We start from the raw sequence: 12904 nt of genomic DNA, 5'->3' as shown, positions 1-12904 counted from the left end.
ACACCCAAGGTCAGAACTGGCTTGAAAATAAATCACAGCAAACGATATTGAGTAATATATCATATGGAAGGGCATGGAGAGAGCCTTTTTATTTTTTCAATATGACACTCTATGACATCACAATGGCACCATAACAGGCTGACATCGTCATATCGTAATAATAAAAACAAGAAACATCAAAAGTTTTAGTATAGCCCTTGTCCTTCAGGGGGAGTTGCACTCTGAGTGCTCTGGTTTCATTTATAATATTGTCACACACCCAATATCAACTATCAGTATAACTAATTTAGAATATGTATACATATAGTGCACCACAAAATGTTTGTGAGGATGGTCTTGTGGCATAACTACAGATGCATTACCCAGAAATGGCTTTTTCGCTGCTGTAAAGCATCTCTTTTGCAACTCTCTGCCTGATTCCCAGTGCATATTTCATGTCCCATATAAGTAACATATAAATACAGTGAAGCCAAAGTAAATGGCTTAAGTGTGACTCATTATTACAAAAAAGGCTTAGAGGCACATTTCAAGGCTTCTGCGTATTGCACACAATACAAGGTTTGGGGAATTAGTCATACGCTTATAAAACAGGCTCAAACGGCATTCAGCCCAGAATTTGCTTTTGTGTGGCATTACACTGTGTAATCAAGCGCCACACTTTCCAGGGCAATCATGTCCTTTATCACAGAGGAACTGTCGCCAACCACCTACAGAGTGGGAGGATAAGCCCTGTAGGTAATAGCGTGTGGTGGGTGCTTGATTGGGTATGGAGAGTGAGAAGTTTTGCTCACACTCCCCCCCCCCATACCCCACCACCCTTTACACCAACAAGTCATAGCAGAAGAGGCAGCCATCCGTACAAGTAACGAGACACACTTTTACGCCACTTGCTTCAAATTTTCTTTTTTGTTGCTTTCACGGAACGCTCTAGCCGATGGTCCAAAGCAGGTCGAATTTACATGCATGTATCTACAAAAATTCATAGACTCTGGCTTTTGTTTTCTCCATCTCACGCTCTCATTTTCATTGTAAGGGGAGGCATAAAACTGCCTGAGTTAATTAGGGGTGACACGATGTTTATGTAACCTCCAAGCCTCACAAACCAGACGCAATTATGGGCTCCAGTCCCTGTGACCCCAGCCTGTAGCATAGCACGGCAAAACTCCAATCCCGTGTCCCTGGAGTGAGCAGTAAGGTGATGGGGGAAGGTGGGAACGTGGAGAGGGGGGGAGCAAGAGTTGAGTTCTTTTCACAGCTCCATCTGACGGGAGCTCTCGCTGCCTAATCCAAAGTGACGGACACTTCAGTGGAGAGGGCACAGAGCCCCCCAATTTCCGCCAGGACCCCTCGGCAGGAGAAGCAGAGAAGCCAAGGGTTGGGGTGGCAGACTTATTGTGGCCCAGTGAGACAGAGTGGGGCAGGGGCCTCATTACAACGCTTAACTGCACTCACAGGCCCTCATTAACCCACCACACCAGTGACTCAAATCAAAACAGACAATAAAAAGAGGTCTGTGCTTGAATAAAGGCCTCTGTTTTAGTGTGACAGAGTTTCAGCATTGTAACGGAGCACTTTATGGAGCTTTTAAACAAACAAATCACATACGTTTGTTACAACGGGTCACTTTAAATAAAGGATTTCCCTCTTGTAGATATCATCATTCAACTTGCATACAGTTCTCTCGTTGTTTTCCTTTTTTTTTTAAAAAAGCACAATGAATTTATGATTCAAAAACAAAGGGCACCAACATGGTGCTGTAAGAAGCGCATTTATAAGACTACCTGCAGTGCAAAGGCATGGATGATGAGTGATGACAGACACCTAAGCATGCTGCCAATGGAATGCAAAGCCAGTGCAAAGATTAAGTGCAGGCTGTATCCCTCCGCTCATCAGTGCTTCGGGAAACGAAGCTTAGCCCGCCAAATGATGCGTTTCATAGACACAATTAAAGAACAAATCAATTCTGCTGCCTCGGTAAAATACTCAGAGATGCGGTGGCTGAATTTGGCTGCAATTGCATAGTGGAAAGCTTGGAAAGCGCCAACCATTGCACAAGAATGATTAAATAAGATTTTGATTTCTATAAAATCCTAAAGATTACAACGTTGCCCCACTTATCAAGATGTTTTATATTAACATACTAAAATACTGGTTTCTCGTTCATTTATGAAGTTTTTTTTAGTCTACAAGGTAGCTCATACATTGCGATACTAGCCTTGCTTTTATTACTTTTTTTTAAATGTAATTCTACAACCAAGTGGCTGCATGCGTATAAAGCTGTAATCACTGAACCGCAGATGAAGTGGGGAGACAGCAGCAAGCCTGCTCTCAGCTCCTCAGTCTGAAATACATGGTGATGAGGTCACACTGTAAAGACCAGCAGGCCATCACATTCTGTCTGTCACATCATCAACGGCACTCTCCTTCCCATTTACAGCCCTTAATCTGCATACATCACCATGCAGGAAAGAAACAGACATAGTGGAGCTTTATGTGCTGTGCATTATGTGCTTGTAGAGGAGTTTGAGCAATGAAGAGGTTCTCTACAAGGAGTGTGTGACAAAGGGGAGAAGTACAGAAATAAACACGGTGAGAAGAGAAGAGAAGAGAAGAGAAGAGAAGAGAAGAGAAGAGAAGAGAAGAGAAGAGAAGCCACATGGGGAGTATAATGTGCAGAAAAAGACAGATGGGTCCACTTACCAGCCTGGTTAGTGGTAATGTTGACTGAGGCATACTGAGGGGAGTAGGGGCTCTGATCTGACACCCCGTTGACAGCCTGCACCTCAAACGTGTACTGTGTGTGGGCCAACAGGTCACTAATGTAGACCCGAGTTTCTGTCAGGCCCAACTGGCGGGGTAAAAACTGAACGTTGTCCCCACATCGGGTGCACCCTCCTCGGCCTCCGCCGCAGCTTTTGCAGATGATGTTGAAGACCACATCCTCGCGGCCCCCTGAATCTCGAGGGGGCATCCACTCCAGCATTACAGAGGTTTCATTTACGCTGGAGATCACATTTTGCGGCGCTGAGGGGACAGCTGGAAAACACATAAATGTGTGCATTTATTCTAAATGCCGAAAAGTGCGAAGAAAAATTAATCAATAAAAAGGGAAAGAACACTTCAAGAAACAAATGAAAATGTAAAGAGGATCCAAGTCACTATTTTGACTCCAATTTTTGTCACATTACAGCCTTTACTTTTTTTGGGAAAGGGTGGGTGGGTGGTCAAACTGGAGCAAAGTAAAAATATAGTAACTATAAAGTCGATGCAAAAATGAAGCCAGGCAAGACTTACCGACTAACAGACTAACTTTATCATTTCATTTAGAGTTGGTCCTGTTTCATAAAGTTTGTTATTGAAATTATAATACGAAGCCCCCCTGAACCAAACAAAGCAGTAATTTAAATCTAAAACAAATGTTTTCCAAACATTAACTCATTGCTTACTTATTTCTAATATGAATCATCATTTTTCCTGAAGGATTTTCCTAATCTTAAACACGGCTTAATTGTAGCATTGGCACATCATATTCTCGATGAACTTGTATTGTTCTTTTGTTGTTTTGTTTTGTTTTGTATTTTTCATTTTTCAGATAAGACCTTTTTTTTTTTTTTTTTACTAATGCAACATCAGTGGTGGCTTCCCAAAAGAGCCCACCCAAGGAATACACATGGAAATCAGCTTTCAGCTGGACCTAGTACAATACTTGTATTGTGCATTGTCACTTTTTAATATCTAATAATCAGTGATTAAAAAAATTCTATAGAGATTTGCAATAGCATTGCAATATATACACAAATGTTGCAGCGTTTGCCATTAAATGAAAATTGCTTCTAGGTGGACCAGTGATGTATGTAGATCATGGACAATAAAAGGGAAAGAAAGACGATGAAATGTGTTTTTATTCATTATGTTATTCAAGCCAAACCTTTAAAGACATTTTTAGTTCTATATAGAATTGGTGTAATTTTGGGATGGAAGTTGTATTGCGTCCTTGATGGCATGGAGGGCAAAATTACAAACCCTATTTAAACAGTAGCAGAAAAAAAGCTCGCAAAGATACTGTATAGTCATTTTGAGGTCTGTGCTGACTGCATTCCAAGCTGGCAGCGCCTCTTCCCTCGGGATGCCCATTTACACTTTCTCATTTTCAATGCTGGTGTCCACTCCATCAAGTGTTTTCTTAACATCTATTCTTGACAATTTTCTCATGGAGCATCGTATAGAGTTACTGCAGCGGAGAGAAACCTACTGTTTCTCCTATTGAGACATTCTTAGCAGCTAGGCATTACAGAGTGGAAACTTTCCACATGGTGCTACATGTTGAGTGGCAGGCCAAACAAACAAACAATGAGAACTGTTTAGCTTTTACAGACATGTGCACCTAATTATGGTAGACGTATCCTCCAGGACTAATGAGATAAACAATTCCACTCCGCCCACAACATCCTAAAATCTGAATCGATCATTTCTTATTTAACCTCGTTTTAATTGGCAGCAATTAACAGATCTCTGGCTCTGGAAGAAAGCCCACTGGAGTGCCCTTCTTGGTGTCTCTTATACATAGAAACATAACTCCTCCTTGGCATCTCCTTCCTGGGGAGGAGGACTAATATCCGCCCCATTAGCTGGCGGGCCGCTCTGATGGGCCCATTCCCTTGCTTTAATCAGGCCGGGCCCTGCTGCGCTTAATACGGGTGACGTGACGCTGTTGCTTTCTCATTCACAACAGCTGCTCAACTCCCAGAGCCAGGCTTATGCAAATCTCCTTTGTTGGAGACCATCAAATCTTTTCCCTCCTCTCTCTGTTTCAATAGACAGAGAGGGGGAGTGAGGGAAAAAAATACTATCGAAGCATTGAAAGGCTTTTTTATCCCACTTTCTCCCATTTTGTTTTAGTTAGACTGCACTCTATGCAGTAATTCCGTCTTTTTCAAATACACGCACCCATTCTCCCTCAAATTCCTCCTTCGTGTCTTTCTGCATGTCTTTCCTCGCACTTTACCCCTCCCTTGCTCACTTTTGCTTAGGTCTATCCCCGGCCCGTCTCTCTCATCCAACCTCTATGTCAGTCTCAAATTCAAATTCAAATTCAAACAGCTTCATTGGCATGACAAGAGAGGGTCTCGCCTCGGCTCATTCTCCAAGTCTGCCCCCTCACATAACTATGCGCCCTGGCCCAGTAACCTCTGGTCTGGTTTGGAGTACGGACTTTGTGATGTTGAGGAGGGGCAGCTGAGGCTTGTGCGCTGGGTCAGATCTGTGGACAGCCACACTATGAGCATGTCAGCATCCCTTTCGTGTGAGGGACAGCTCTGACAGGGTTTCTGTTTGGAGTTACACAGACTACCACTGTCCTTTGATCCCGGAGCGCTTCTGCTTGTGCTTGTGACATGTGTGTGTCAGAAAGTTCATATCTGACGCCAAAAATTTTCCATTCCTGTCTGTGTATTATGTGCAAGTAATTGGCAAGTTCATATATCACAGCTTCAGTACCATACATACTTGTGCAAGGCATCTGGAGAGGATCTGAGTCGGTGCGATAGTATCCATTTCGGCAAACGCAGTTAATAGCACCTTCACTGGTGGTACGGCTGTTGATGGGACACTGCATACAGGGCTCATCTCCTTGAGTTGGCTTGAAAAAGCCTGACAGACAGGCTAAAAGAGAGAAGAGAAGAATTTTTAAAATCACAACCAGCTGATTTTCAAAAAGCAGACTGCATGTGAATAATGTATTTACATGCAGTTTGTATGAAACTTTACTTTGTACTGAAGTACTAGGTTTCTATAATACTATACTTATCATTGTGGCAGCCATAAAAAGGGTAGCCATGTAATTCCGTGTATATATGCATCCACTGCCAATGCATAGTTCATATTGTGTTATAAAAGAAAATCCATCAAGTTACCAGAAATCAAAATAAAAAAACCCAAACATACACACCATAAATCAAACAAAGATATATCAGAGCAACCCTGAATATAAACACACACTCTTGCATGCCTCTGCAGGTATGGCTACATGTAAGTTTGCTCTGAATTATTCACCATGCTGCAGTTGCCTGAGAAATCTCTGAAGTGCCCCGCTTCCTGTTAAGAACCCTTTTAAGGGCCTCTTTCTGGAAACATGGGAGGAAAGTTACATTTATCACAGAGACCGTGATGAACACACACACGGCTCAGCCATTAAATGTTCTATCTGTGCATCTGACTTTGTGTGGGTGAATCACAGGCTCTACCACTGGGTACATCTGTTTGCGTGTTGCCACAAGCGCCACTCACTGCTGCGATAAACAAACTTAGCTGTCTGTGAAATCCCCTTATCCTCCCCTTTCCAGTCACATTCCACCTAAACCTTCACTGCCTAAAAAATAATAATAAATAAAATAAAATAAAAATAAATAGCCTTTTTTTCAGCATTTGCACCTGCACCATGTCGAGAGATTTTCTCGTATCTCGGGCCAAAAAAGCTACGGTTTTGCTTCAGGTAATCCAGCTCCCACCTGCCCCTCCGATAAAAGAATATAGAGGTGTTGAGACAGAGACATGAAATAGTAACATGAAAAATTTACACACGGGACACACTGCATATCGGTAAGTTAAAAGCCCTCGGGTCTTTCGGTGCTTTTTCTGGGTAGAAAGCAAAATGGATTCAGTGCGATGAAAAGAAACAAAAGACAGAAGATGAATGCTTCCTTGCATATTTCTTTTATTTGAAAAGTTAAAACTGTTGATTTATATAGGGCTCCTTTTTAAAATGCACTTCAAACAATTTCTCTTCCTCATTAAGAAAACAAGTTATCCAATTTTCTACTAGTATTAAAAGCCTTACTATTACACGACTGCCATTTCTACACTGTAAAGTTATAAAAATACAGCCATTATTTCATTCTGAGACTATACTGGCAATTACAGCTCCACTGTAGCATCTGGAATGTGGAAATATCAGCAGCTGCAACTCCCATTTAAAGGAGGTCATTTCACAAGGCAGAATTAGTCCGGATCCAATCCCAATGTTTAGATTATGCAGACACCAGTGTACTCATAGACCATACAGGCCACAGATTAATGGCCTTTTTCCCTTTTGGAACTCGACATACATTTCTCAGAGCCATCACCTTCGACCACCATGAAGAACAATTCTCTGTAGTTCAACAAATCATAATAGTTTAGCCGTATCACCTACAGACAGTAGAGTAAAACATGCGCTACTACTTTACGAGGGGGCACTTTAAAAGAAGCTTCATTAATACAGTTTAGCGTGAATGCTAGTTTCATTAAAACTAACAAGAAACAGAAGAGATCATTTCTTTCATTCACTGAAAAAGTTACGCCTTAAAGACAAAAAGTACAAACAAACAAAAAACAGTGTTTTGTTACTGAATAACACAAACGCCAGAATGGCAGAAAGTTATTCCTGAATAAAATGGAGACAATCTTAAACATCTCCTCACTCAGTATTAGCTTTGACATGTTTTTCTACCACTGTGATTGATGGCTGAAAAATGTTTCGGGGTACAGCGTGAAACATGAGGCCTGGACATTCACCCTGCCAGTCAACGGGGTCTGTGAATGAGGCCCGGGCAACAGCTATGCGGGGAATTGCGATCGAACTTCAGTGGCGCAGTGAGGTCTATGAGAGCGAGGCGCTCTGAGGAGCAACACCAAAGGAAAAGGCATAAAGAGGTAGTCGGGGTGGGGGCGTAAGGACAGAAACAAAGAAAGGAGAGGGGCGATGTGGGGAATGGCTGTGTTTGGAGGTTTTTCAGCCAAGGATTCAAGTGCATCACTGGGCCCACAGTGAATGTACAGTATGTGCTGTAACAGTATGCAGACGGTGCATAACAATCAGAACAATGACTTGCGGAGGAAAATGGAAGTATTTAAATGATTAGCACTTATAAAGCCACATGATGCCATGCTACCACAGTGGTTGCATTTAAATACTCTGTGGTAGCTGTTGGATGGCAAAATGGTAGTTAATTCTTATTTTCCCACCAAGTCCCAAACCATCAAACATAAAAATTTTTTACCGTCTACTGTAAGCACATTCAATTAGGCGTGGAAAAAGTTTGAAAAAGCTTTCTTTGTTCATCAATTTTCAAACATTTTTACACACAAGTTCCTGTAACACCATAAAAGGTCAAACTGTAACCAATCACATGAGAGCAGAACAAAACTCATCATGGGCAAGTAAATAACATTTCCACTTCGAGTGACTACCTACAACAACGTTGCTCACTGTGTTAACACCTATTCATGTGGCACTTCATAAAGTTACAAGGAGAAATGTCTGTAAAAACCATCCTATGCCATTTCAAGAGGACACTGAATTATATGTCTTGGCTTTCCTGCGTGCTTCACCAGGGCCATTATTTTGGGGAAATATTTAGGGAATTTCCATTTTACTCTCGGATGACAGATTTTAAGAGTTGCACAGTTGTCTGGTGTCAGATGTAGAGAAGCAGAGACACGGAGAGCAGTGATTAAAAATCAGATCAGAGCTTTAATTCCCTACCTCCCTGCCTGCCCGGATTGCTGCTGTTGAGCTGTTTGATCATCATGCTGGCAGTCTTGCTCAACATGTGAGAACTAAAGGCTGTTATTTTGGATGCTCCTTCAAACTTCAGATATCCTTCTGGCAAGAAAGGTTTAATTACTGCAAGAATATTCATTGAAAAGAGCTCCTCTGTTGCTCCTGCTTCCTATACACACACACTGCTATTAATATCATCAATGGCAGCAATCAAACATGCCAAGTTTTCCTATTAGATCTCTGGAGACTGTGAACGTGGATTTTTGGAAATGGGACACACAATAAAACGTGGCAATAAGTCAAGAACAAAAGCCGCATAGAAAAGCTTAAAGGGAATTTATAAACACTTCAGACTCAATTTAGTGGTAGCTGTGTCAAAAGGTCCAGATCACCCCTAAAATTGGTTCCAGGCACACAGCAGGCACGTTCGCTCTTAAATCCCAAATTTGAAAAATACGTGAAAACCTCTGCCAACAGGGCGAGATAGTTTTGTTATGTTGCGTGTTCATCTGAAGAACGAGTATTGCATTACTTTAATCTAACAGTAAGTCTTAAATCGTAAACTGAATACCTTGCCCCATACACACATACCAAACCCCCAGCTGCTCGTGTCTGCCTATGTTTATGGCTTCCAATAATATATAGTGACATAAAAGCTTTAATTAGGGTTTTCTGCTCGACTCACTGAATAAAAATAGTTGTGCTGGAGCTGTGGGGTAAGGGGTAAGCCACTGCGCTAGGGTGCTAGTCAGTTTTTACAGCAGGTAATTTGCTGGTTGTTTCAAAGGTTTCCTGAATATTATAGCCGAAAGATTTATAACGCACTGAAGAGGAGACCTGTAGCTAAATCCACCTGAATTCGACTGTGTGTGCATGTATTTATATGTGGGAGGGAGCAGGGAACCATGTTAAAAGAGAGAAGAGGATTGCAAGCTCAGAGTATGACAGAGAAAGGAAGGGAGTGTTGTTTTCAGTGGCAATGGCAACATGAATGGCCGCGCTGGCCTGTCCCCTTTGTCCAAATCGCACACACACACACACACACACGTTTTCATATCTAAATGAGGACATCTAATTGACATAATGCTTTCCCTAGCCGCTTACCTTAACCCTTACCATCAAAAATGAAGGCCTAACCCTAACCCTTAGCCTAAACCCAACCATAACCTAATTGTAACCCTGATGCTAAAACCACATTTTGAGTTTTAAAAATGCCTTCAAACTCATGGCCACAGGCATTTTGTCCCCATAAGGGACTGTTGGTCCCCACAAGTATAGTAGCATTCCAGTTTTTGGTCCTCACCAACACAGTCGTAACACTACACACACACACAAAGAGACCAAACAAAATCAGGGCCTTTGACATTTCCATCATGGCTTCCTGGGAATTGGTCACAACCAGACAATCAGTTGGGAGATACAGGTAATCCACTCTATAAACCCCATATCTATTGTAAAAGGGAAAAAATAAATAAATAAAACAACCCAGCACTTCTCCAGCCTCCGTCTCCCACCATCTCTCATCTATAGCGTGCACAACAGCAGCCTTCTTTGTCCAGGAGGATGGGCCATCACAGCAAAAACAGCACACCCTTCAAGCCCCCTCCCAACTCACTCTTTTCAGGGCCCAATCCACCCTCCCCAAAACTGCTTTATTTGATGAACACACCATCAAAGAATAGACAAGGGAGATAAAGACAGGCAAGGGGTGTGTGTTCATGTGTGGTGTTCAAGGTGTAAAAGAGAAAAGGCTGGAGGGGTGAAAAAAAGAAAAAAAAGACAGAGGTGCTAGGTTTTGTGAGCACAGCAGGAAAAAGTGCTGAAAGCGGTGAAAATGGGCAGCGTCAGAGGGATTGTGTGTGTGTGTGTGGGGGGGGGTATTTCCCTGTATTCCTCTGTGACCAAAGAGGCCCCTAGAGCGAGCCATGGACAAGTTTGGGCCTCCATTTGCTTTGGTGCTGCCCGTAAAAACTACATGAATCACTGACGGGACAAATTAGAGGCTTATATAAAGAGATTTGTTCTTTTTACAAGAGAGACCAACGCTCATTCAAAGGGCTAAATTAGATTAAGACAACCTGTTAGCTTTTGCAATGGCTTTCTCATTACCTTTACCATCATTCAGCCACAAATATAGACTATCAGCCCTTGAACTGGTCACATCTGAGTGGAGTGTAACCTTGTGAAATGTCAGTCACGGCCACAGATAAACTATAGTAGAGCAGCCACGAGTTGCGTGTCTGTTCTTGGGACCGAGGACAAACTGGCTTGCCCCCCTCTGCTTCAGCACTTCCATGGGGAACACTAGACAGCACTGTTTGCAACACAGGGTCTCTGCAATTCAATTAGGAACGCAGTCCTCCTGGCCGTCTAATTCAATCAGGCTTGTGTGAAAGCTATTAGACAACTGGCATTCGCTTCACTCCACACACACATACATATGCACACACACACTGGCACACAAATGATATATTCATTTCTCCCTGTAGGTTTCCATGTCTGGTGCAATTAACAGGTCTGGGGCTCTGTGTGGCTCCTCACACTGTGAGCCAGGACAGTGCCAGTGTGTGAGGGTAACCACTGATGAACTCCAAGGTGTAAATCAGCCCACACTCAAACTCAAGGATACCACAGGGTCATTTAAATGGGGTATATTGTAAGAAACTCCTGTCTGATATTCAACTTTTATAACTAAGGCACGTCAGGAAAACTATAACAAAACACTACCAATTTATTCACTAGATGGGTGAAGTGGCTAAACATACACGTTTGCTGATCTTACATACATACATTTTTGCGACTTTGTGTGCTTATGTACTCATACAGGCGACTGGACTCATGCATCCTGGGGTATGAGAGGACAGCAGAATGATTTTTCCCACTATGTACCTCAGCATTTTGCTCTAAGCTGTGTTTCCTATGCAGTTGTCACAGAGCTCAGATCCCCAATCCCCCTCCCTTCAGCAGAGTCCTTTGAGACAGATTAGGAGCCGAAGTGAGGAGCAGATTAGCTGGGAATGTGGGGCACCTGGGAAATGAGCGCCGAGGGTGTAGGCACCTTAGGGGGGCTAAGACCCAAAGCACACATACACACAAACAGGACCTGTACCGTACCTACTCCCAGGAAACTCATTTAATCCATCTTCTTCCGATACACATACATCAACACATAAATAAGTAGAGGCCGTAAAGCAGAAAGCTACTAATAAACCCCATCTGGCCACGGCCCAAAGGACAATTTCAGCTCATACTTCAAGGGCTTAACCTCATAGATGTGGCACGTATATGAGGCTCACCATCACAAGGTTTGGTATTTACAAGGACAAAAAAAAGTGTTCAGAATGTCAGCGGCAGCTAAAAATATTCTGCAAGGGAAATATTCATCATGTAACAACTGGTGTAAATTAATTTCCTACTAACTGACCTTATTTCTTATTATCTCTTTAACGTTGGCCATAAATAACACAGGGGAGCAACAAGGCACAGATATAGTATATATTACGCTCAAGTATTTTTGGTCTCTTTTGAATTTTCTATAAAGCAGATTTTGACAAAATAATTTTTATTTTGTTTACTATAATCACAGTTGATTGTTGGAAAATATTGCATACATGTATGCAGCTGGGGATAAAACTGATTTTTTTTTTCCGTCTCCAATTTATTGGACAGATATGCTTTAATTAATCTATTCAACTTAATTCTTTTAAGACATCAGAAATTTTCTTTTGAAAAAGGCCTCAACATGGTTCCAGTCCCAACCCCCAAGAGATATTTAATTTAAATTATCATAATACAGAAAAGCTGAAAATCTTTATTTGAGAAACCAGAAGCAGGAAAAAAAAAAAAGGCTTTTTCCCAAATTTCCAATTTTTCAAACAACTGATGTACTTTCAATTGATTAATTAAATTTTTAACTCGAGTCATATATCAACACTTTGGTGCAACACTAAAGTACGCACTCCATGAGTACACCACTGCACTCAAACACTCAGCGTCTCTGCAGAACATCATTCCCATGTGGCACATGTTAGCTTCTTGATTCATACAACATTGGCAGATTGGTCCTCTGTTCAAGACCACAACGCTCTCAAGACGATCATCAGGTCATAAATACCAAAGCGGGGAAAAAAAAAAATCAGTGAAAACTATCTTAACCACAGTATTTCCATACTGTCTGATAACTACCATCTGTCAATAAAGGAGGAAACAGAGATGAAAGGAAAGTATCACTGGAGCCATGCATGCTGCACAGTAATAATGTCTGGAATTTTCACTGCTCTCTGTTTTTTCATCTTTTCCCACTTTTTTCAGTAGGGGAGGAAAAAAACAGAAGAAGCACAAATGGTGAAATTACAGGCATCTGAG

The 12904-nt window shown here is 41.9% G+C and overlaps 1 protein-coding gene across 4 annotated transcripts in view; it reads right to left on the bottom strand.

Annotated features, from left to right (window-relative positions):
• The window catches only part of ephb2b (eph receptor B2b), a 123618-nt gene that overhangs the window by 32243 nt on the left and 78471 nt on the right, over positions 1–12904 (bottom strand). For all 4 annotated transcript variants that reach the window (XM_063473618.1, XM_063473616.1, XM_063473617.1 and 1 more), the window contains exons 4-5: positions 5506–5661; positions 2701–3036 (exon numbers count right to left, since the gene is read on the bottom strand). In XM_063473618.1, coding sequence (XP_063329688.1) covers positions 2701–3036; positions 5506–5661 — 492 coding nt within the window. The remainder of the gene's footprint in view (positions 1–2700; positions 3037–5505; positions 5662–12904) is intronic.

The sequence above is a fragment of the Pelmatolapia mariae genome, linkage group LG5 (assembly GCF_036321145.2).
Source record: "Pelmatolapia mariae isolate MD_Pm_ZW linkage group LG5, Pm_UMD_F_2, whole genome shotgun sequence".
NCBI lineage: Eukaryota > Metazoa > Chordata > Actinopteri > Cichliformes > Cichlidae > Pelmatolapia > Pelmatolapia mariae.
Note: the sequence above shows the minus strand (reverse complement) of the source record. Positions and strands in the feature narration are given on the sequence as shown.